This window comes from Erpetoichthys calabaricus, chromosome 11, assembly GCF_900747795.2.
Source record: "Erpetoichthys calabaricus chromosome 11, fErpCal1.3, whole genome shotgun sequence".
Classification (NCBI taxonomy): Eukaryota; Metazoa; Chordata; class Cladistia; order Polypteriformes; family Polypteridae; genus Erpetoichthys; species Erpetoichthys calabaricus.
The window spans coordinates 136,219,090-136,245,491 of record NC_041404.2 but is presented as its reverse complement, the minus strand read 5'-3'; the positions used below and the strand labels follow the sequence as shown (position 1 = coordinate 136,245,491).

Below are 26,402 nucleotides of genomic sequence, written 5' to 3'. Positions count from 1 at the left end.
CCAGCGCTCGTCGGCACCCAATTTCAAAATAAAAAAAAATAAAAAAATGAAAGCCCCCCCCCCCCCAAAACCCCCCCCCCCCCGCTGCTGTGACGCAACACAGAAGTTCAGAATAATTGGCTTTTGTTTTTTTTATTATTAAAATAACGTGTCAGCTCCATGCAGTCCTAATACGCCGCTGCAGTCTCGTTCAGTCGAGCTCGATGGGACTGCTGTCATCCTGCCTGTCGTCAGCTTCCTCCTCGTCACCAGAACCCATCAGACTGTTCAGAAGGTTTCCTGCGATCAGAAAGACAGTTGAGAACCAAACAGACCAAAAACACAGCAGTGTGCCAACCACTGAGAGAAATATGGAGAGTGAAAGAGAAAAGCAATACTGCAAAGACTGAAGAGCTCCGTCGACCACATCGGGTTCTGATGCCATAAAAACGCCTGGCGGACTAAGATTTACACTCAGAGTCATCTTTGTGCCCTCTGTAAACGCCAATGGTGACGCCATTTTTATTGTACCTGCCCCCAAGCAGTGGACTGAAATAGGAGACCTGCTTACCTTCAGTCCTCCATTGCTCCCTGACCGTTACGTGATGATGCCTCACTAGTGTTCCTGGTGCAAGACAACAAACACCTCAGTGACGGAACACGTCAAGAAAAGACACGAGGAGAGTCGAGGCCTGTGGCTCAAGGTAACTCAAAAGTTTGCCCGTTCAAAGCCTGGCAGTGACAGAAGGAATGCCACTCCGTCGGGCCCTTAAGCAAAGCCCTTAACCTGCAACTGTTCCTGCGCTCTGACCCTAAAACTGAGTCAGTAAATAATTTCCATATACAAGAAAGTGTAAAAGGCAAATAAAGTCAATTCTAATAAATTATTATTATTATTAATGCTTTGCATGCTTGCTTCGCTCGTCCATCCATCCACCCCAAAGCCACTTTGTGTGTCTGCCGCTCGTGTTGTGACAGGGGGCTGAACGCACCCTAAGGAGATGCGGTCGGATCAGCTGCTGGCTTGCTGCTCCTGCTTGTCGCGCTGCGTGTCGATCATTTTAAAGCAGCTGTCCTTTTGTCTCACAGGACATTAAAGTGTCTCCGAGAAAATCACATCACGTCTCGTCACGTCTCATCTCCTTCCAAGTCTTCTCAGCATAATGTTAACCAGTAAGCATTCGGATATGGCTACCAGGTAAGCTGGGGATGTGTCGTGGTATAAACTGTGAGGTGCAGTGTCTACAAAAGCGGCTCTCAGGCCAGTGAGCTTATCACTTTCTGTCCTCCATGTCTATAGTGGAACATCTCTGGCAGACGTGCTGCACCGGAGCAAAATTAGATTAAAAAAAAAAACAAACCGCGAGCGCTCCCCGCTAGACCTTCTCGTATACTCAGACATGGCGATGGATATTTGAGGAGTAAACCGCAAGACAAGGATTATATTGTTATATTATGGACATTAAAGTACAGTGGAACCTCGGGTCACGACTGTAATTCATTCCAAAACTCTGGTCACAAGCCGATTTGGTTGTGACCCGAAGTCATTTCCCCCATAGGGTTGTATGTAAATACAATTAATCTGTTCCAGACCGTACAAACTGTATGTAAATATATATATTTTTTAAAGATTTTTAAGCATGATAATACTTAGTTACACCATACAATGCACAGTGTAATAGTAAACTAAATGTTTACTTACTTCTTCTGCTTGGGTTCTCTCGCTCGCTGCACAGGCAGACACTGAACACGTGTGGAAATCACCGACGCGTACGAACTGGAAGGGAAACTGACTTGTTCATCACCCGAGTGTGGGGTCGTGAACAGATGCAAAAGTTTGGCAAACTTTTTGGTCGTAACTCAATTTGTACATGATCTGAGACGTTCGTGACCCGAGGTTCCACTGTACCATCAAAAACAAATTAATAATTTATTGAACAGTTATTATAAAAGTAAAGCTGAATAAATTGGACCCTGCAGCTGTAGGAATAAAAGGTAAAGGACCACTTCTAGTTAACAGAACTAGCCCAACACTTGTATGCAAAATTTGGTTGACCGAAGTGAAAGCGAACTCAAGTTATCGTGTTTACGCACACACACAGAGGCATAATACCAAAACTGGTATCTTCAGACTCAGGGAGGTCTAAAACGCTGAGATTCATCAAAATCTCGACACTGAATCTTCAGACGATTACAATACTTAGTTTACGAGAAAGTAAAAAAAAAAAATCAAGCAGCTCACAACGTATTTCAACAGCTCTGATCAGAGAATCGTCGAAGTTCCAGCTAGGATTGAGCGTCTGTGGCCGTATTACTAAAAAGTGACACACCGATAGGTGGTAGGATTTCAAAATTCAAAAGGATAGACGCATGCACGATGTCACTGAGAACGCGCGCACACGGCAGAGCCGAGCTTCAGGTGGGATGCTCACGCACAGCACGATATCTTCATTTAAACACCTAAGTTTACTGACTCGAGGCCAAGTGAGAATCCTAAAATAAAAAAGCACATCACATTCAGTGAAATCTGCAGAGACTCTTTCCATGGACAGTATGGACTGAATTCCCATTCATTGCTCTAGTGAGACTTTCCCAGTTAGGTTAGATAGATAGATAGATAGATAGATAGATACTTTATTAATCCCAATGGGAAATTCACATTCTTCAGCAGCAGCATACTGATACAATAAATAATATTAAATTAAAGAATGATAATAATACAGGTGAAAAAAAACAGACAATAACTATGTATAATGTTAAATATTAACGTTTACCCCCCCTGGTGGAATTAAAGAGTCGCATAGTTTGGGGGGAGGAACGATCTCCTCAATCTGTCTGTGGAGCAGGACAGTGACAGCAGTCTGTCGCTGAAGCTGCTCTTCTGTCTGGAGATGACATTATTTAATGGATGCAGTGGATTCTCCATAATTGATAGGAGCCTGCTGAGCGCCCTTCGCTCTGCCACAGATGTTAAATTGTCCAGCTCCATGCCAACAATAGAGCCTGCCTTCCTCACCAGTTTGTCCAGGCGTGAGGCGTCTTTCCTCTTAATGCTGCCTCCCCAGCACACCACTGCGTAGAAGAGGGCGCTCGCCACAACTGTTTGATAGAACATCTGCAGCATCTTATTGCAGATGTTGAAGGTTGACCCAGACTGCTACACAGATCATCAAACACAAAACTGCAGAAAGATTATCCTGAGAAAAGGGAAAGATTTGAAGGCGGACTGAAAGGTTTTGAGAGAGACTGCACTGCACGTATGTGCTGGGAGCCCAGAGAGAGTCGATGTCAAGGCCTGGTGACCATACGCCAGTAACTAGGCCTCATCCCAGCTGATCTAGACCAACACCAGTTTGCCTATCGGTCAAACAGATGAACGGAGGATGCCATCTGTGTGGCTCTACATGCTGCCCTCTGGCACCTGGAAAAGCCCAACACCTACTGTATGTTAGGATGCTCTTCACTGACCACAGCTCTGCATTTAATCCCATCACACCTAACCAGCTGATCCAAAAACTCTATGCACTAGGACTTGCTCTGTCCATATGCAACTGGTTACTGGATTTTCTCACCAACCACCCCCAGTCTGTCAGGATGGGCACACACACATCCTCCACCCTTACCCTGAGCACTGGTGTGCCCCAAGGATGTGTATTAAGTCCCCTTCTCTATGCACTCTTCACCCATGACTGTCAACCCCTCCACCAATCAAACATTATTATTAAATTTGCGGCTGACATGACTGTCATCGGGCTTGTAACAGACAACAGTGAAGCTGCATATAGGGAAGAGGTTCAGAATCTGACAGCAAGGTGCAACACCAACAACCTGGTCTTAAATACCAAAAAGACCAAAGAAGCGATTCTGGACTTTAGGACCACTAAAAAGACCAATCACAGTCCGATAACAATCAGTGCAGATGCTGTGGAGTTTCTAGCTTGAAGTTTCTCGGAGTCACCATCTCAGAGGACCTGTCCTGGGCTATAATAGGCAAAGCCCAATAACGCCTCTATTTTCTCAGGAAGCTAAGGAGAGTTGACCTCCCCCAGAAGCTGCTGGTTAATTTCTATCGATGCACTATAGAGAACATCTTAACTAACTGCATGATGGCCTGCAGGTACAACAGTTGCACCAAGGCTGTTAAAGAAGCCCTGCAGCGGGTCGTAAAAACAGCAGAGTCCATTATTAGGACTGAACTGCCATCACTTGAACTCTCGTATAAGACTTGCTGTGTGAGAAGGGCCAAAAACATTGTCAAGGACAAAACTCATCCTGGAAATTCTTTGTTTGAGCTCCTCCTGTCAGGCAGACGTCAGCTTTAGGTCAATCTGTGGACGCACAAACAGACTAAAGAGCTTTTTCCCATCTGCCATAAACTTTCTGAACTCTGAATCTCCTCAGTCTGAGATCATTTTTAATTGAACATGTGCAATAAGCTCTATTGCTAATGTGCAACATACTAATGTAATATAATATAGAATATGGAATGTATTATTCATTAACAGGTGCAATAACAATTTATGCTGCTGTATTTTGAGCAATAATAATTTGCTCTGGTTACTTAACACTGTAAACGACATATTTGGAATTATTTGAATTTTCTTTAAATGCACCTTGGAGCTGTCACAGAAAGTCATTTCGTTGCGTTACACAATGACAATAAAGTGCTTGAACGTGAACTCATTCCGTTTGGTCCCCAAGTTGTCAAAGCTCAGATGTTTAGCTTCTATTCTGCAACATCAACCGTAAGCAATTTCTCTGCAAAGAGGTTCAATAACCTTTAGGAATGTTAATTCAGTCAGAAGTTCATTTCTAAGACGTGAGAGAGGACATGCAGGTGTAACAGAGCAAGATGCAGAGGACAGAAAGATATGGAAGAAGATGATCCACTGTGACAACCCCTAACAGGAGCAGCCGAAAGAAGAAGAAGAAGAAGAAGCATTTCTAAGATGGATTACAAAGATTTTCTTTTTCTTTGATGAAGAGAGTGAGCTACAGCTGATTCCTTGAAGACTACGTCAAAAATTCAGGACTCTGCACCTTTACGAAGTCTTCAGTGTGCTGCAAAGGAGAGGACTCTGAAAAGGGTCCACAACCCTGAGCAACCTTCAAATGGGACCTTGTCAGCTGTAGTCTCAAAACCTCTCAGTTAACCCCCATATTTAGGTTTTGTATGAATGTTATAGGGCGGCACGGTGGCGCAGTGGGTAGCGCTGCTGCCTCGCAGTTGGGAGATCTGGGGACCTGGGTTCGATTCCCGGGTCCTCCCTGCGTGGAGTTTGCATGTTCTCCCCGTGTCTGCGTGGGTTTCCTCCCACAGTCCAAAGATATGCAGGTTAGGTGGATTGGTGCTTGGTGTGTGTCCTGCGGTGGGCTGGCACCCTGCCCGGGATTGGTCCCTGCCTTGTGCCCTGTGTTGGCTGGGATTGGCTCCAGCAGACCCCCGTGACCCTGTGTTAGGATTCAGCAGGTTGGAAAATGGATGGATGGATGAATGTTATACTGTAGTGGCCTGGCGTTGAAGGGCACAACACAAGGTGGTTGGCAGTGAGAGAGCCATTTAACTGCAGGAATAAGGAAGTGCATTACAGGCCTTGACATGTTTAAGGCTCAGATGCGTATTTTTACCAGAAGACCTTAGGCAGCTTAAGAAATGCGTTATTAGCAGAGAAAGTGTTAGGATTGCTTCATTGTTGTGAACAATTCATCAATAGTTCAATGCAAGTTCTTTTAACCATGTTTAAAATAAAACGTTTAACTACACAAAAGACAATAAAACAAAGACAACAATAGCTCATTGTGTTTGTCATATTCACAACTGGACTAATGAAACTCACCTAACAATCCTCCATATGAAGATGGCTGTTTTGGTGGAACTCCAAAGAAAAGCTGTCCTATTCTGTCAAGGTACTGAAAGCATAAAAATAGAGAAATTTCTTTGATTATTTCAGCCATTCAAATACAAATATTTTCCCCAACATGGGCACATTTTCTCATATGAGTTTCAATAATCTAAACTGAAGAAGGAGCACCTACAGAGCACTTGTATAAAACAATTATTACATACAAATATGGACGTCTTCTGGTTCTGAGCTTCTGCATTTAGTGATTTAACTCTTTGAGGGCTGAATATTTTTTCCACAAAACAGTTTCTGGAAAGCAACGGCTTCTCACAGAAATCAACATAAAACGTCTGTTGCTGTATGCGGTGGCTGCCAGCTTGCCAAGAATGTGCGGCAGGCTTGCTGCCAGGCTGTCTCTGCGTGGCTGGGACAACAGCAGCAGCAGTCGGCGTCGCAGTGCATTACAATCTGGTTTCTACCTCTTATCAGTAATGGCAGTGCTCCCTAGTGAACATTGTCAGTACCAGTTAGCTGGGGACCAATCAGCTGAAGCTGGAACCTCACATTCGTTTTCGATCACTTGTATCAAAGTCTGAGTCCGACAAGTCATAGTCCAGTTCAGACATAACAGGCAAAACGTCATCCACCGAGTATTTTGTTTTACACATTCGCTTTGATCTCTCACCAGATGTCAGGGCCATTTTTGCCGTTGTTTGTGCCTTGCTGCTCACGCGAGCGCAGGAAATCTCGGTCAAACCAATTAATCAACGAGAGTCCAACTAAAACAGCTGGTTTTGTCACAGTTTACAGTCGATCACCATCATCAACTCCTCCTTTTGACAAAAGGCGACATCAGCCCTGAAGGAGTTAAAGTGATTGCACTGCTTTTCCTTCACGTACTTCCAGCACATTTATTTTACCCATTTCACCCGAACCATTCAGGCATTCACATCACAAGAATTACGGCCCTTCATCCATTTTGTTAAAGAGCACAGGAAGCTAAAGTCTGCTTCAGTCATCATTAGGCACAATAAAAACAGCCAACCCTGGAGAAGACCACTGCCCGGGTCAGGGCACACACGACCCACGTCAGGCCAAACTGAAGTTATTGATTTCATTATCTTTGCAGTAACCAAGGCAGAGTGTGGAAGAATCAAATGTTTGAAGTAGTGATGCTCTGACCTAAATCGGCTGATCTTCACTACAATAGAACTGATGATCCTGATCAGTAAATCGGCTGATCTCAAAAAAAAAAAAAAAAAAACGGCTTTTATTCCAGCATCTGCTTTTCTAATCTTTACAGTAAAGACCCACAAATATGTTTCATTACAATGAACACAAATGCTACACATGCCATCATGGAGACAAAGATTAAAAGACTCATCACTGTCACTTCAAGCAGAAGCTGCATGAATAAAGATGGCCACACTAAACAATCTTTACTTATGTAATGCCAAAGAGCAACCAACTTTAGCTCTGCACTGCCCAGCACTTAGACTTGTACCAGAGACACGTTACATTCATTTTTGCTGAGACAAAAGCATCACATGTAGCTGCGAAGCAGACAGTCTTCTGGTAAATTTTTTTTAAGACTTTAGTAATGATATTGGCTTGAAAAATTGTAAACACGTGAATGCTAATTCAAGACAAATATGGCATGGCAGGCTACGGAGAAGGTGAACGGTACATTTTGTGTCTCACTCTCTCTCTAAGAGACAGGCCTAACAAGAAAGACTATTCAGAGTCCTATCCATGGTATCTGCCACTCACACCTTTGCCCAGCAGCAGGTTGCAGGGCTCTTTCCCTTTACTCTCGTTCAGCATTTGAGAGTTCACACACATAATAACCAAACCATTGTTTACTTGGCAGCGTTTTTCTATTGTCACCGTGCAGGTCGATTACAGCATATGAGTGCCTGCTCTGAGCTATGAAGAGAAGTAGAAGGTCAATTAATTTTGCACAAATGTCATATAGTGTGTCTTCCCACAAAGAACTAGACACACGGAATAAAATTCCAAGTAGTGAGGTGGACAGTAGGACTTTAGGGACCTGCATCTCTCAACGTGATGGAATTTTAGACAATGTAGTTGAAGAGGATGGCCGAGCTTGATGGGCCAGTTTATCTGTTCTTTCACCATTTTCATTAGGTAATGGTTTAGAAGGTACTAACCTAGGTTCAGATCCACTCCCCAAGACGTCCAAGGAGAGTTCTATCACTTTACAGCATATTTACACACAGTAGAACCCCATTTACCTGCGCCCCAAATAATCGAGGGTCTGCATTATCAGAGGTAAACTCACTGTAACACACTACTTGTCTTATAAGTCATAAAGGCTTTGCCATAAATACTTTACAGGGCAGGGTGGCACGGTGGCGCAGTGGTAGCGCTACTGCCTCACAGTTAGGAGACTCGGGTTCGCTTCCCGGGTCCTCCATGCATGGAGTTTGCATGTTCTCCCTGTGTCTGCATGCAGGTTAGGTGCATTGGCGGTCCTAAATTGTCCCTGTGTGTGTGTGTGCCCTGTGGTGGGCTGGCGCCCTGCCTGGGATCTGTTAGTGTCTTGCACCCTGTGCTGGCTGGGATTGGTTCCAGCACACCCCTGTGACCCTGTGTTAGGATATAGTGGGTTGGGTAATGATGGGCTGACTGACTTTACAGTGCACACAAATACTATATTTTTAACACCTGTTGATTTTTTGATGCCGAGGTGACTGTGGAACATTAAATTCACTAAGGCATGAAAACAGGGCACCCCTAACCCCGTCACCACCTAACTGCTCATGTGTGGCGAGCGTACTGGCGCAGAACGGCTGGATGCTGCACATTAATGGTGGGTGAAACAGCTTCCCACTTACTATGCAAATTGCTCTGAGTAGCAAGAAAAGCACTATATAAGTGTAAAGAATTATTATTATTATTATTACTGCAGGGCGGCACGGTGGCGCAGTGGGTAGCACTGCTGCCTCGCAGTTGGGACACCTGGGGACCTGGGTTCATTTCCCGGGTCCTCCCTGCGTGGAGTTTGCATGTTCTCCCCGTGTCTGTGTGGGTTTCCTTGGGGCGCTCCGGTTTCCTCCCACAGTCCAAAGACATGCAGGTTAGGTGGATTGGCGTTTCTAAATTGGCCCTAGTGTGTGCTTGGTGTGTGGGTGTGTGTCCTGCAGTGGGTTGGCACCCTGCCCGGGATTGGTTCCTGCCTTGTGCCCTGTGTTGGCTGGGATTGGCTCCAGCAGACCCCCGTGACCCTGTGTTCGGATTCAGCGGGTTGGAAAATGGATGGATGGATGGATGGATTATTACTGCACCATAAAAACTGGCAAAATGTATTACATCTGTAATTTTTACCACAAAATGGCCACAGCCATCCATTTTATCCAAGTTTTCAGTTGTCCAAGGTAGCATCAAGTCCATATTATCTTGGACAATTGGGGGGCTTGGTTCTACTGTATTTTTAATTTTAATTGCTATGCCCAGAATGGTTGATCTAATCAAAAATAAAACAAGCATCAACTAACAAAAAGCTAATGTGATAATACATGAAAAATACAAACAAAACGCTAAAGACAGTTAAGTAAGTAAATAATCAGATGGGGAAACAAAGAACTGTCCAAGAAGAGAGTTACAAAAGGAAAGATTATAGCAAATACAGTAAGGTGCCCAAAAACAGGAAAGCATCAATCAATTCAAAAGTTAAGTGAAGGAGGTAAAGTATGGAAGTTAATTGTCATTTGTTTAATAAAGTCTGTGACATGGGACTCCCTTACTTACCTCATTGTACATTGGATCTCTCTTTAATGATAGCTGATACTGTTCACATAACACTGTGAAAACTGTTAATTTACCCCTGTTTGGTACGGAGACAAAAAATAAGCAAATTAAAAATGAATCTCTCTTATTTTTCCAGTACTTCATTTGAAACATTCTGCCTTTGCATGACAGAGAAGGCTTACCCGTCCACTGCCAGCAACAAGAACCAAATAAAGTTTAGTAAAGGCTGAACGAAAGGTGGACCTTTTTCTATTGAAGGATGCTTCTCTGTGTACGTTGTGAAGACTACCGATGCACCCGTCTTATTTTTTAAACAAAGAAGTCTGCAAAAGAAACAGGAAAAATGCATGTGACATGTAATTTGAATACATGAGAGGCCCAGAGAAGAAACTGAACCTCAGTCAATTATTCTGGTAATACTTCACAAGCCACTGTGCACAGGAAAAAGGTCAACGAGGTGCCAGCACTAATGTCTGCCACATAGTGGACCCTCTTCAGAGATGATAATACTGAGACACAGAACAGGCCGCTTTCAAGCTTTGCACTTACTGCCTGACATTACAGATGGCCAGCAAAAATATCACTCAGTTGAGCTCGCCAAGAATTCAGCACATTTGCAGAGATCTGAATACGTACTGTAGGACTGCTTGGGCGACAAACATGTCCACCTCACTGCGGTAACCCCGGGATGTCGAGTATTCTACCAGCATATTCGCACACCCTTCTCCATCTGAGGAGTGCAAGAAGTGGTACCGAGACTCACCATAGTTTTGCTCTAGAAGAAAATTATAATCAAAAGGTCATTTACTTCACATTTAGGGTTTGGTTAACACTTTCTAGGTAGAACATTAATACATTTTCTTCTTATTTGTTAATGTTTAATTACTACAGTATTTATATAGATACTTAAACACTTACATACTGTGTGAAAATAAAAGCACATTTCATGTTGGTATCCCCCTTTTTCCCCAGTGGAGCTGCAAACAGATATTTTTTCTCTAACAATTGCAAAGACACATGAATAAACTAAAAACAAAAGCGGCCGTGTCCAGGTTTCAAATGTTTTCCTGAATCAAAACTGTGTGATTTGTTTAATTTGCCTTTAATAATATTCTGTGCATAATTTAGCTTAAGAGTCCAGAACTGTAGCAAGATCACTTTGGAGTAAAAAATAAATATGCTTATAGTATTATATACGACAAAAATCCATCTGAACATCTGCCTACAATCTCAGGCACCAGGATGTCTCGGGTACAACAGGGCTGATTGTAAATATACGCATATATGTCTTCCACACAAATTTCAGTCTTTGATTGGTGCTCAGTGTTATTACCTTTCCATAACGTAATGGCAAGTAGCTGGTGGAGCTTCGGATGTCCTAACTTTCCTGAACCTTTGGCTGACCATTTCAGCGCTCTGGAAACAAAGGCAACTCTTTCAGGCGAGTTTGGATCCATCAGACTGAACAGTTTTGCCAAGCATTCTGCCAAAAACAAAAAAACACATTTGTGTCAAATTCCACCTGCTTATGTACTAAGAGAACTTGCACTGTAAAAGGAGGCTGCTCTTCATCTTTTAGTGTGAACCCGTTAGGTACAACACTACCCCATTAGCACTGAAGGTGTGAAGTCAAAAATGCTGTTGTTGCTGAATTTAAGAAGAAACCGCACATATTGAGTAAAGGTACAGAACGCCACCTTAAATCATTTGATGTCTCACAGCACTCATGGTTTAAAGTATCATTCCCAGCTGATCACCCACCATTTAAGCTCTCAGACCACTTGCTGGCTATCATTTCCTGCTATATGTAGACAGCTGTTACTGTGCGGTTTGGAGTCGAGCATTGGCTTTGTCTTTTGGAGTCTCTGTGTGACTACCCTACATGAAATCTAAGGAAACGGTCACAAAAAGAACAAATGAATTTAACTGGAAGCATGGAACAGAAACTGGGAATAACTACATAAACAATATGGAATACCTTGAAAAAATAAAGAATTCATTTTTTTTACTTGGCAACAATTGCAACTGACGACTAAAAAATGGTCCCAATGAAATAAATGCTAAAGGTGTAGCCAAGATCACAGGCAACAGCTTCAAAAGATTACAAAGATCAAACCACAAGAAAAAAAATTCTCTTAGGCACCAAAAACACAAAATAAACAAATGGATACATAAATAACCCCATCTGGTTCTGGGACAAAGTGTTTACAAATGTTTAAGAAAGATTGATGGGAAAACGCACTATTTGACTGGTTCAAAGTGGTCAGCGTCATTGCCTGGCTATGCATGACCTTCTCTGGAATTGTTTTGCACACCTAAGGCCATGTCACCTTAGTCCGCTTTTCCAGCCCTAGCCTTAATTTACATAATCTCAGCGAGTCAGACGCAGTCAGCGGCTTGCGCCCAAGGAGGCCAGTCCTGTCAGCTGACATTCCCCACACAAATCGACCCGACAAAATAAAGAGGTTTTGGTCTTTTTTTGGTCTTTGGTCTTGGACCCTGTGGGTGCATGAGAGCGGTCAATCAAAAAGATGCTCATCCTGAAGTACAATGCATATAAAGTAGCAACGAGGAATAAGGAGCAAAGGTGTCTGGGACCTCACAAACAGAAGAGAAGAGGAACTCCGCTGTCTGCTGGGTCAAGTTTTATGTACCACAATAGAATAGGAAAAAAAAGAAAGAAAAAAAGAGCTGAGATCACTGCTGGACTCACCATGCCTGGTGAACCTACGTACCTCACCGACTCTGTTAGACAGCACATCATTAACTGTCACAAAAGAGGGGTTGAGCAAGACTACACAGAAAGACAATGGTGGAAGGTCGGCATGCAGTTGCGATTTTCACTTAAAAACTGATGTCTGGGGATGAAATTAGCAACTGCAGTCAACAAGTCTGATATACTCAATGACTAGAAGTCACATAAATGTGCCATCAGCTTTAGCTTACCTCTGGAGCTGTAAAATGGCTGCAAAAATAAACAAATATCTTGCCAACCTACATAAATAAATGCCACCAATACATACAGCAAAGGCAGCCTAAGAATTCATGAGGGATCCTATGAAATGGAAAGTCTTAGAACAGTCAGGCACCGACCATCACGTGTGGCAGAATTAAGGAAACCCAACTGACAAGGACTACAGCTTAGCCTGAGCAAAAGATCTCAAAATATGGGCATTTGGTGACAGATACAAACAAGACAAAGGTACTGCACACAAAGAATCTGCAGGAAGTATGGGATTGAGATTTCAATTGAAGACAGGGCTCTAGACCAGCGAATGAGGGTGTGTGGGGGGGGGGGGGGGGGGGGGGGGGGTGATGGGGGCGCTTTGTGTCTTCATTTAAAAAGCTTGATCCCATCCTGGTCAGATTTTTTGGAACCGTGTTTACATTTGCATATTGTGACCACATGAATAGATAACGGACAGGTGAGAGTATACAACACGGGAAACCTGAGATTTTTGTCATGAATGTTTTGAACATTGTTGGTCCCCATTGATGCCACTCTATCTGAAACTTTTATATTTCCATTCTCCATAAAACAAACCACATGGGGTAAATAACATAAAAAATATATACTGTATAATCATTTTTGGGTGGTGTATTCCTTTAAGGGAGCAAAATTCACACTAAAAGGTAAATTAATAGGAAAATGACAAAAGAGAGTTAAGAACTTAAAAAATAGAAAATAAGAATATTTCTACATTTCTTATGAATGCATAATGTCACACTGCTGATCTTTTCTACATACAGAGTAAAAAATAGAGACAAGCTAATTAAACAATTAGATCAATCAGAGGGAAAATAATTGAATGATAGGGAAACTGGTGGGAACAAAAATCTGTAGCCAAGAAGGGTCCCCAAAACCTGGGTTGTGGACGCCCATCCCAAAACCCTGAAAACGTTACAACGAAAATGTTCACCGCATAAAATACCTGCTTACAATGGCAGACTTTCAACCCCACTAAAGCCTAAATCAAGAGTTCCCAAACTTTTTTAGGCCGCAGACCCCTTTACCAAAAATTTTTACAACCGTCGACCCCCTAGTCATTTACTTTACTTAAATTAATAAATTTGTACAGTACTCAATAGTAAATATTTCACTAGATATCAAACGTTTCATTTTAATCACTTGTAATTAATGATTGAAAAAGATAAAAGGACTACAGAATATGGCATTATCTTGTGCAACATTTAATATCGAAACCTGCACTAATGAAAATTAAAGCAAAAAAATACGAGCAGAGTTTTTTTGCATTTTTAACTTTTATGAAATAAATATGTAAATTCATAATAAGTACAAATATTGAAATCACTTTATTAAACATAAAAATGAAGTGAAAATATCAACATATTCAGACAGAATTAAACAAAAATAGTCCAAGCTGTACTGTCTGCATTTCTTTTTTGGTTCTGTCATATTATTATCTGAAGAAATAAAAACTTTTGTTAACAAACAATTTCGACAGCACCTGTGATAAAAAAAAATCTTTAATTAGGTACCTATTAGAATCATAGATATTTTGAAGTAACAAACAAACAACAGTAGTACGGGGGTCTATTTTTGCTGTCGTCGATCCCCAAATTTTTTTATTGAAACTATCGACCCCTAGAAAGTTCAAATCGACCCCTGGGGGTCGATATCAACCACTTTGGGAACTCTTGGCCTAAATGAACCGCTTTTGAAATCACTTTCATGTCACCCACTCTCTGCTACTTTTTCTTGAATGGCTGTTAATGAGTCACATTTGGATTTAATGCTCATATCAAAAACTGAAGTCCCATCTCCTGGTAACACTCCACTCCTAAAGATTTCAGACTCCCATTATCTTGAGAGAAGGTTGTACAAGTCACGCTGATGTGGTGTTCTGCTGACATCACTGTTCTGCACAGGTTTCTGAAGAACCATAAGATGCTCCATGTTACTGTTTATCGTAACAGGCAATAGAAAGACTGAAGACTAGTCAACTAACTTTCTGAATGTAACTCAAGAAAGTCCCCCTCATCCAGCATGCCCCTTATTAAACACAATGCTTACACTTACCTAATATGTACTCTGCAATGGCTGAATCCGATTTCTCCAAAGATTCCAACACTAGCATTGACAAGTCTGCAGCACTGTTTTGCTGTGGGACAGAACACAGAGCAGGGGCTGATCACTGCACAACAGACAGAATGGAGTTTGCCTTTGTATTTAATGGATGTAGACGGGCCACATTACCTACGCTGTAAGAGCACAGGGCCCTAACCGCAAGACAGCGGCTACAAAGGCGGATCTGAGGACATACAGTTAGGTCCATAAATATTTGGACAGAGACAACTTTTTTCTAATTTTGGTTCTGTACATTACCACAATGAATTTTAAACGAAACAACTCAGATGCAGTTGAAGTGCAGACTTTCAGTTTTAATTCAGTGGGGTGAACAAAACGATTGCATAAAAATGTGAGGCAACTAAAGCATTTTTTGAACACAATCCCTTCATTTCAGGGGCTCAAAAGTAATTGGACAATTGAATAAAGGCTATTTCATGGGCAGGTGTGGTCAAGTCCGTCGTTATGTCATTATCAATTAAGCAGATAAAAGGCCTGGAGTTGATTTGAGGTGTGGTGCTTGCATGTGGAAGATTTTGCTGTGAACAGACAACATGCGGTCAAAGGAGCTCTCCATGCAGGTGAAAGAAGCCATCCTTAAGCTGCAAAAACAGAAAAAACCTATCAGAGAAATTGCTCCTATATTACGAGTGGCAAAATCTACAGTTTGGTCCATCCTGAGAAAGAAAGCAAGCACTGGTGAACTCAGCAACGCAAAAAGACCTGGACGTCCACGGAAGACAACAGTGGTGGATGATCGCAGAATCATTTCTATGGTGAAGAGAAACCCCTTCACAACAGCCCACCAAGTGAACAACACTCTCCAGGGGGCAGGCGTATCGATATCGAAGTCTACCATAAAGAGAAGACTGCATGAAAGTAAATCCAGAGGGTGCACTGCAAGGTGCAAGCCACTCATAAGCCTCAAGAATAGAAAGGCTAGATTGGACTTTGCTAAAGAACATCTGAAAAAGCCAGCACAGTTCTGGAAAAACATTCTTTGGACAGATGAAACCAAGATCAACCTCAACCAGAATGATGGCAAGAAAAAAGTATAGAGAAGGCGTGGAACAGCTTATTATCCAAAGCATAGCACATCATCTGTAAAACACGGTGGAGGAAGGCAGTGTGATGGCTTGGGCGTGCATGGCTGCCAGTGGCACTGGGTCACTAGTGTTTATTGATGATGTGACACAGGACAGAAGCAGACGAATGAATTCTGAGGTGTTCAGAGACATACTGTCTGCTCAAATCCAGCTAAATACAGCAGTCAAATTGATTCGTGATACAGATGGACAATGACCCAAAACATACAGCCAAAGCAACTCAGGAGTTTATTAAAGCAAAGAAGTGGACAATTCTGGAATGGTTAAGTCAGTCACCTGATCTTAACCCAACTGAGCTCGCATTTCACTTGTTGAAGACTAAACTTCAGACAGAAAGGCCCACAAACAAACAGCAACTGAAAGCCGCTGCAGTAAAGACCTGGCAGCGCATTCAAAAGGAGGAAACCCAACATCTGGTGATGTCCAGGAGTTCACGACTTCAGGCTGTCATTGCCAGCAAAGGGTTTTCAACCAAGTATTAGAAATGAACATTTGATTTCCAGTTATTTAATTTGTCCAATTACTTTTGAGCCCCTGAAATGAAGAAGGGATTGTGTTCAAAAATGCTTTAGTTGCCTCACATTTTTATGCAATCGTTTTGTTCACCCCACTGAATTAAAGCTGAAAGTCTGCACTTCAACTGCATCGGAGTTGTTTCATTTCAACTTCACTGTGGTCATGTACAGAACCAAAATGAGAAAAGAGTGGTCTCTGTCCAAATATTTATGGACTGAACTGTATAAGCAGAACCTTATGAGTCTTCCACTGAATTTTTCAATTCTTACAGTGTTACAAGACCCTGTTACTGCTTAAGCCAAAAAGATGAATACCACCTCACATTAAAATATGAATTTAAAAGAAACCACAGAGAAAAGGCAGCCTGATTTTTGATCCAGTTTTTTTCATAAGCACTGAACTGTTTACCATGAACATTTCAATACATGTATATATATGTTATTAATGCATATGTTTTACATAATAAAAATGAACAAGATAAAAAGACAAAATAGCATAAAATGTTAAAATTTTCCTGCACAGAAAAGCACTGTGATTTTGGGTGGCTCAACTAAAGCGCATCAGACAAAAAGCGCACAGAGAAATACATTCAAAGAATCAGTTTGTCTTTTCTGTCAGGAATTCACAACGCATGCAAAACTGTCTTCCTGGTGGTACAATTAGTGTGTAGCTTTACCATGTCAGACAGTCGCTGTGGAGACAAAAAGCAAAGTATCATTTAGTGGACACGTATGAAGATAAAGAAAATGTTCAAATGTGTGTTAAAACGTTATTAGTTTTAAGCTTTGTGCCTTGTGATGGCGTGCCTGCTGGGGACAGTTAACCTCCAGAGCTAGAGGGGTCCAAATCAAGCTGCTGCCTGCAACAGCCTGGACAAACTGGTGAGGAAGGCAGGCTCTATTGTTGGCATGGAGCTAGACAGTTTAACATCTGTGGCAGAGCGAAGGGCGTTCAGCAGGCTCCTATCAATTATGGAGAATCCACTGCATCCACTTAATAGTATCATCTCCAGACAGAGGAGCAGCTTCAGCGACAGACTGCTGTCACTGTCCTGCTCCACTGACAGACTGAGGAGATCGTTCCTCCCCCAAACTATGCGACTCTTCAATTCCACCCTGGGGGGTAAACGTTAACATTTAACATTATACAAAGTTATTGTCTGTTTTTCACCTGCATTATTATCATTCTTTAATTTAATATTATTTATTGTATCAGTATGCTGCTGCTGGAGAATGTGAATTTCCCACTGGGATTAATAAAGTATCTATCTATCTATCTATCTATCTAGGAGGATGGGGGCTGCTTTAAGACTACAGTATTTGTGAGGGTCTGCAGTGTGGCACTATAAATTACAAAGGGCAGTCACACTTGTATGGTTTGTGTTTGCTCCCCATTTACGTATGTTTTGCCTCATTTTATTTTTATTATTTTTATAAAATACCAGTAACGGCTCACTGCACGAATCTGCTTGACTTGAGCATTCCTAGTTTTCCTCCTCTTTCTTTTTCTGTACGTTTATCATTCGTTTGCTCAGAGGTTGACGCGCTCGATGCTTCCTGAGCAGCTCTTCTTCTCTCCACTCTAGCGGCCCGCTTCTTCTCTTCTTCCGTCAGCATCTTTTCGCGTTAAAACTGATTAAGTCCGTGTTTGTGTTGCAATTACTTAGTACAATTCCCTTAATTTTTCACTTAAGCTGGCACTTAAGTCTTCAATCTGCCTCAAGAATGATTTAAGATATGAAGAGGAAGGGGAAGTGATGGCGAAGGTGGTAGGGATGAGAACGGCACCCGTACACATGTGCCACACGGCTGCCCTGCTGCCGAGAGTTGATTCTACAATAAAACAAGAAAAAAATAAAAAGAGGAATAACCTTGGAGGTCAATCATTAGCCCTAAAGCGGACGGTAGATGTCACGTAGTATGTGTGTACCAAATTTCACGTCAATCGATCAAACGGTTTGTGAGGTACAGGTGATTTAAAATCCTGGATAGACAAACGGACAGCCATGGTAGTGTATTATATAAGAAGATAATCTTTCAGAGTAATTCATTTAGTGGTAAAATAACAATTCATGAGAGACTTGTATGTTATAATTAAAATTATATTTAAAAATGATATATAATAGAGAAATTATTACTGGGGTGGGAGGGGGTTACCTTACTTTAAACTTTAAGGAGCGCATTTGTAGCTTTTTGTATTTTTGCTGTGCAAACTTCTTTGACTCGCTTTTGTCAGTGCACTGCAAATAATGAAATACCATTTACAGACATTCAGTTTGCAGACTCATTGAGCTCAACTCTTCAAATGGCGAGCTCAGTGCCTTTGCTGTGTTGTGTAGGGTGAAGTTCATTTTTCTTCAGTCCATTAAATATGAACTCTCATATTTGTAGGATTGAATACACTGTGGGCATTATTGGATTGAGTTGCTTTCTGTCTCGATTTTCCACTTACATCTCCAAAAATGCGTATGTTAGGTTAACTTGGCACTCTACAATAACCTTAGTCTGTATGCGTGAAGAGGCCCTGCAATGGCCTAGCACCACACACGGTGCTTTACTACCTGTGAACTATATCAGGCAGGTTTGTGGATGTGACTTTGCTATGAAAATGACTTTGGCTTATCCACAGATGGTGACAAATATCCATTAACTCGTGTCATTACTTTCATGTTGCAAGGGTTTTAGAGACTGGGCTGGCTTTCCAGTGTGGTATTGGTGTACATTGGTCAGCTTACCTGATTATAGCTGAAGAAAAGTAATGCACCAGAATACATCAGCTCTCGGGCTTCTGTGTATTTTCCTTGGGACATATACCTGTGTAGAGAATATCTAGTGTTAGCTTTCATCTGCCATATAATATTAAAATGTATCACATTCACACCTTCAAAAAGCAGATCTCAATTGAGAGATAACAATATGAAAATGCAGTGTTGGGCCGGCTCTCACCTTATGCAGAATGCTGCTGGGACAGGCTCCTGATCCCTTCATCTTGAGCTGGATTAAGTGGGTTTAGAAATGATTGGATGCACCAATAAAACAGGGTGCAGACAGCTAACTAAAACACGACAGCCTACACCAGGGGTGGCGAACTCCACGCCTGGAGTGCCGCAGTGGCTACAGGTTTTCATTCTAACCCTTGTCCTAATCAGTGACCCGTTTTCACTGCTAGTTAACTTTTTCCCCATCACTTTAATAGCCCTGTTAGAAGAGTTCAGCCCTCTGAATTGATTCCTTTCTTCATTAAATGACAGCCAAGCAGAAATGAAATGTGAAACAGCTAAACTGGGGCTTCAAACTCCAACCAATTTCACTCCAAACACTTTCTTAATGAGACGCCAATTCTTGCTGTTAATTAAACCCGTTATTTAATTCCATGGCTTGTTGCTGCTCTCATTCTGCCACAGCACACATTTCCAAAACTGTTGTTTTTCTGTTCTTTCTAAGAGCACCGTCAAAATGTTTTGGTGACCTGAGAGATCAATCTTACCGAGACCATCACCTCTCTTTAATTTCAGATAATGTGTGATGGGCACAGGGTAGCTGGTCATGTGGTGGCTTGTTTTGTGTCTCATTATTGTTTGGCTGCTAATTAAAGAAAAAGAAACAACTAAGGGACCTGAGTCAAGTTAATTAAAAGAAGTAATCAGCAGCAAAAACGGGTCACTAATTAAGAAGACAGTAAGAATGAAAACCTGCACCCACTGTGGCACTCGAGGCCTGGAATTCGCCACCCCTGACCTACACCCAACACTGGAAATGAATACTGACGTTTTTTTCTATGAAAGTAAAAGGAGGTATCAAATAGTCAAAGATATTATACAAACTAAAATGAATCTCAGAAACACCAAATACATGTTTTTTAGAGACTGAGTAGTGCCATGCACAACTCGTACGTGTATTGCCTGTTAAGTACACGGAATGCTGGCACACCATCTGAGAAATTCAAGTATAAAGCTATAGCTTCAAGGTCAAAAGCTACGGTGCCTTTTAACAAAAGGGTTTTTTTTTTTTTTGTTTTAATTCTGTTGCCTTTGTCACATCCAATTGTGAAGTAATGTCACCCTGGCACCACATGTCCTATGTCAGTGTCCCTGCCCTCATTTTAAACCAGAAACACCTCAGAACGTCATTTGGGAAGTCTTCATACTGGGACCTTCCAGTACACACACACATACATACATGAACTCAAAGGGACTGATTTAATGACCATATAGAAAAAGCAACTACTTGGATATTTTATTTGAAGCTAAACTACTCAGTGAATTTCTACACTGCAAAGCCACGTGGGAGAGGACTGTCAAACGTGAACAGTATCAGTATCTGAAATAAAAGTTAGAACATTAGAACAATCTAGATAGATGAGAACAGGTCATTCAGCCCACCAACGCTCGCCAGTCCTACCCACGTATTTCTTCCAAAAAAACATCAAGTCAAGCATTGAAAGTCCCTAAAGTCTTACTGTCTGCCACACTACTTGGTCGCTTATTCCAAGTGTCTATCGTTCTTTGTATAAAGAAAAACTTCCTAATGTTTATGCAAAATTTCCTGCTGTGTCCCCGTGTTCTTGATGAACTCATTTTAAAGTCACCGTCTCGATCCACTGGACTAATTCCCTTCATAATTTCAAACACTTCAATCATGTCACCCCTTAATCTTCTTTTGCTTATTAAATGCTCAGCTCTTTGAATCTTTCCTCACAAGTCGTCCCCTATAACCCTGGAATCAGCCTTGTTGCTCTTCTCTGGACCTTCTCTAGTGCTGTTATGTCTTTTTAGAGACCCAAACTGTACCCAGGACTCCAGCTGAGGCCTCACCAGTGTGTTATAAAGCCTGAGCAGAACCTCCTGTGACTTGTACTCCACACATCAAGGCGCTGTATAACCAGTATAAGCCTTCTTAATGGTTTCTGAACACTGTCTGTAAGTCGATAGCTTAGAGTCCACTGTGACTCCTAAGTTCTTCTCATAAGGTGGTCTCTTGATTTTCCGACCCCCCATTGTGTATTCAAACCTCTCATTTTTACTTCCTATGTGTAATTCTTTACATTTACTGACATTAAATTTCATTGTCCACAAATCCGCCCGAGCCTGTCTGCTGTCCAAGTCCTTCTGTGATGATATAACAGATTCTAAATTATCTGCCAGTCCACCTATCTTGGTATCATTATCAAGTTGGACTCAAAAATCGCTGTAACTGCAAATACAAAATGCTTTGGACATCAAAAGGTTAGAACCCCCCCCCCCCCCCCCCCCATTCTAAATCACTAATCATAAGAGTCCGACACTCCAGCATTGTGTCCAAAATGGAACATTAGCACTTTTTTCTTTTTTAAGCCGACACTCCTATGGAGCTCACAGAGCACATTTTTGGCTCTGCTTCTAAAATATAGAGGGGTCCTGCTGACGTAATTAGCCTGCGCTTTGGACTCGGAGAGCACACTCTGTTCTCCATTTCGATTAGGCCATCTGTAGGAATCCAGCCAGGAGGCCTGCTGTTTCAGGATGGACACCAGCTCATTCTGGAATTTCCCCCAAAAACTGCTGGGGAAGGCCCAGAAGAACTGGACTCTCTTATTCTCACAGTACCAGAGTGTACACCACAGAACGTGTAAGTCAGAACCAGTTTGTCAGAGGAGGAAAAAAATAAATAAATTACAACAGTGAACAAACAAGACACGGCGGCAGAGTCATGACGTCACCCTACTTTCAAATGCGGCCGAGTGTTTGTATTTTACTTTGCTCTTTGCCAGCCTCCTGGGCATCACAATAATCCTCCTTTCTTAAGGACTGGAACTTTAAGTTGCATTTACGATAGCAGGTCTATCACTGGTACACTCGGGAACTAAAATCAGAGAAGTAGACCTGAATACCGTGATATCAACAGTTGACCGAAATTACACATTGAGATACCAGTTTATTAGGCACACCTAGCGTTTTTAGCCTTCTTCATCCTTCAGAAAGGCCTAATTCATTTGGCCATAGATTCTCCAAGATGCTGGATGCATTGTTCAGAAATGCTGTACCATGTGAAAATCACTGCACTGTGTGGCTGCTACAAACTGGACGGCTGCTGCCAACAGCCCTTCATACCTCATCCAAACGATATTCAAGAAAGCCACAGAGACTATGCAGGCCACCAAACCAATGACAACTCGTGGTCATGTGTCATGTTCCCAGAACTATTCATCATGTGACCAGGAGTGGATCCACCATCAGGGTGTACTGGGTGTGCGCCTGGGGCCTTTTTACCAGTAACAATTTTGCCCCCTCCCCACTCAATGAAACAATGTAGCTCCGCGAGTTGTAAGGGCTAAGGGGAACCCAACATGCTCATTGAAAAGATGGAGAATCCTCAGGCCGCAATGACCTATGGGAATCCGAAATCAAGAGTGGGAAACGCCGCTCTGCATTAAACAACCCAGTGTTCGCGTGACGCACTATTAACAGTAACATCAACACTCTGTTAAGGAGCCAAGTCACCCAGGGGCCTGTGGGGTCAGAATCCGGCCTTGCTTGTGGCATTGAGCACTCTCTTAAAGAAAGTGTCCACCCAGTTATAGCCATGAAGAAACTAACTTGGTCGGTGATGATGCTCAGACCTTCTTCAGTGGGTATCTGGTGACGTCATCACACTGGCCTGTACTGTTAGCACCAAACATGAGGACTCCATGGACTCAAACTGCTTGTGCCAAAAGCCGATTCTTCATTCCAATCAAACAACACTTTTAAATTCCTTAGAAGTATGTTTTTGATGCTTTTGTGGCCCCTGGAGGCAAATTTTCTTGTTTTCTGCTGACATGGACACCCAGCAAGGTATTCACCTGTTGTGGCCCATTCACACATCAAAAAGCGATCTCTGAGAGGACAACTGATACCCACCATTGAATTATGATGTGATTTGCCCGGTTATGGCCACCCGTCTACTTACTTGTAGGATTCTGTTGTGCCCTGCCAATCCATAAGCTGATTTCATCCATAAGGCTACCAATCATTGATAGTTTTTTGCACCATTCTCCATGAATGCTTAAAATGGTTACATATGAAAAGCATCTCTGAGACAAGCTGGACCCAACACACCTAACTCATGCCACGTTCATCGTCATTTATCTTGAACACTGGTGTGACTGATTAGACCCCACATACACGGTTATTTCATTATATGTCCGAATGTAGAACTGTGTGACGGTATCTAATAAACTGGAAACCCAAATGTGTGTCTTTCTGATTTGTAAATTGTCTTTCCACGGTGAACTCTGTTTAACGCTAACCAGTGCACCATTGTGTCATCCTTGCTATTACTATAGTGATGGCAAATCAAAAATAAAGACTGAACTTTAGAACAATCTGGACAAGAACAGGCCATTTAGCCCAACAAAGCCTGCCAGTCCTGTCCACTTGACTCTCCCAAAATAACCTCAAGTTGAGTTTTGAAGGTCCCTAAAGTCCTACTGTCTACCACACTACTTGGCCACTTATGTTCCTTTGCAGATTCTTTTTCTACTCTATTTAAAAGAAACCTCTGCGGTGTTTTAATTTCCTCTAATACTAGAAGTTGGGATGTACCCGTCCTGCATTATATCCATCCATCCATCCATTTTCCAACCCGCTGAATCCGAACACAGGGTCACGGGGGTCTGCTGGAGCCAATCCCAGCCAACACAGGGCACAAGGCAGGGAACCAATCCTGGGCAGGATGCCAACCCACCGCAGGACACACACAAACACACCCACACACCAAGCACACCCTAGGGCCAATTTAGAATCGCCAATCCACCTAACCTGCATGTCTTTGGACTGTGGGAGGAAACCGGAGCGCCCGGAGGAAACCCACGCAGACACGGGGAGAACATGCAAACTCCACGCAGGGAGGACCCGGGAATCGAACCCAGGTCCCCAGGTCTCCCAACTGCGAGGCAGCAGCGCTACCCACTGCGCCACAGTGCCACCCCCTGCATTATATGTAGAATGTTTTTCAACCTGTTCCACTGCTCCTTGACTGCCTCCACACTTAAAACATTTCATGAATGTCCAGTTGCAGTGACACAGAATTGTATTAAATGACAGATGATAATGGATTGATGGCAATCACTAAAGAATTGGGGACACAGATCGGCCCAGAATATGTCAGTGTGCATGCCTGGACAGAGAAGGGTGGGTTGCTGCTTTACACCCAGTGCTAACAGAACACCCTGTACAACCTTCAGATAAAATGAGTGGCTTTAGATAAACAGATGACATAAAGGTGATAACAGTGGAAAGGTCCAATGTAAAATAATACATGATAGAATAGATAATCGCCATGGATGTCAATGTGTCAAATGGAGCACATGATAAAAGCACGATAATTTGCAAACTGACTGACGGAATAAAAATTACTGTGAAAGATCACCGGATACAATAAAGATGGGATACAACAGTAAGTGCCGTGCAGGAGCTATATGAAACAAAGCTATTTGAACAAATATTTAGGTTCCACGCCCCTGTGGCACTGAAAAATCACTAAAGCTAGTGAAATTGACAGAATGTAAGACAATTGCTGATGATGTCACTGTATAAAACAGATTATTCAAGTGACAATCGCGTCACATTTTATGTAACACAGCCCATGGAGTGCACCTGTGCATATCTGATCTACTTATGAAAGCAAGACTGGCGTCTCAGTTGGGCAGAGGGTGTTAAATTCAGGAAAAAGTCTCCTGCTCCCTTGTCACTGAATAAAACCCCTCCACCTTCGTACCTGTCTCACACCACCACGCAGTGTCTCATTTACACAATCACACTCTTCTTGTCACACATCCACCGCCTGCCTGCTGGTTACATTTTGCTTCTTGAGTGAAAGGAAATTTCATGTCGTAACAGGTCAAATTATGAATTCTCTATACAATTACAATATGGTGGTTTCAAAGCATAAAGAATCACAAAAGCCAAATAACAGTAAAAGCACAACTTTCTGCATTCAAATAAATATAAAATGTATATGAATGGTTAAGAGTAGCTGATGAACCCACATTACTAATAATTTTCTGATTTCTCTTCCATGACATTCACAGCCACTTGGGTTGTGACAGACTGAGATAAACTGGGCAGCTGGTCGTGGTGTCGCCAGCTGCAGCTCCCTCGGACTCTTCCAGGAAGAACACGAGATGGGCAAAAGAAAGAAAAAATGACCGACCGACCTAATCCGGGGCAGGCTGGGGGCTCCAACGGTGTTTGCGAGTGCACACCAGCCGCTTTATTTGAACAATATGTTCTTTCAAATCCTATGATATTCTGTACGTGCCTGTAAAGTTCAAGTTCAAGGATAAACGGGAAGGAGGAGATGAACAGGTCAGTTCCCCCAAACCCCACCCAAAGCCCCCTGCGCCCCTTCATAACTGTCAGCTCGCACCCAAGTGCCAAGTTCACAAGTCTCTCCGTATACTCAGTCACACACCGAGTACTGGGCAGTAAGCAACCTGCCTGTTCACACCTCCTACTCCCCCACCGGTCTCTCTGCATCACCTCACACACAAACTGCCTATATCTGCCACTGGCCAGCACCTTTTTCATCACGGATTATTAAAAAAAAACAAAAAAAAAACAATGTCCGCTTCCTTTATGCCTGACCAAGGTAGCAAGCTGAACAACAACAACTGAGACAAACATGATAAAATTGTTTGGCACGAATATACAAGACGGCCCAACCTTCAGGCGTCGGTGATTGACACGATTCTTACACAATCCCCGGAGCTCCCCGCCCTGCAAGACAGCTGGTTTATCCAATCAATTTCAAGAGGGGGCGGAGCCTACTCGCGATTGTTAGGTTGAAAGGCAGAAAGGTCTGGAAGGCAGGGCCTGGTCTAAAGTAGTCGCTCAATTTTTGGACAGCTCCTTGCTTACCTAAAGAATAAAGTGCGATACATCTGGTGAGCTTCATAATAGTCGCCTTTTTCGACACTCGCTCGGAGTTTCCCTTCAACCCTCTGGACGCCGCCACGGTTGCGAGCGCTGGAGCACTTCCCGGCGTCCTGCTCCGACATCATCGTCTGATCGGGGCCGCTGCGCTCAGCTCCGTCACTTGGGCGCGCGCCGTGGACCCCGCGGCTTTCCGTAGCTCGGCA

General features: G+C 42.6%; 1 protein-coding gene across 1 annotated transcript; it reads right to left on the bottom strand.

Annotated features, from left to right (window-relative positions):
• Window positions 1–116: 116 nt before the first annotated feature.
• Window positions 117–26,402, bottom strand: get4 (guided entry of tail-anchored proteins factor 4). Its single transcript, XM_028814015.2, has 9 exons — window positions 26,182–26,402; window positions 19,039–19,117; window positions 14,635–14,716; window positions 10,927–11,076; window positions 10,230–10,368; window positions 9,776–9,916; window positions 9,594–9,669; window positions 5,817–5,889; window positions 117–279 (listed from the first exon to the last, which is right to left on the bottom strand). Exons 1-9 carry the CDS (start codon window positions 26,322–26,324, stop codon window positions 191–193), a joined length of 972 nt encoding a protein of 323 aa, XP_028669848.1. The 5' UTR covers window positions 26,325–26,402; the 3' UTR covers window positions 117–190.

Excerpts from the sequence above, each read along its gene's own strand:
- get4 (XM_028814015.2), bottom strand. The coding sequence starts at position 26,324 with ATGATGTCGGAGCAGGACGCCGGGAAGTGCTCCAGCGCTCGCAACCGT. Across the intron at positions 19,118-26,181 it reads TATCGCACTTTATTCTTTAG|GTATATGTCCCAAGGAAAAT; the intron begins GTAAGCAAGGAG and ends TTCTCTACACAG. Across the intron at positions 9,917-10,229 it reads GTCGCCCAAGCAGTCCTACA|ACTTCTTTGTTTAAAAAATA; the intron begins GTACGTATTCAG and ends TTTCTTTTGCAG.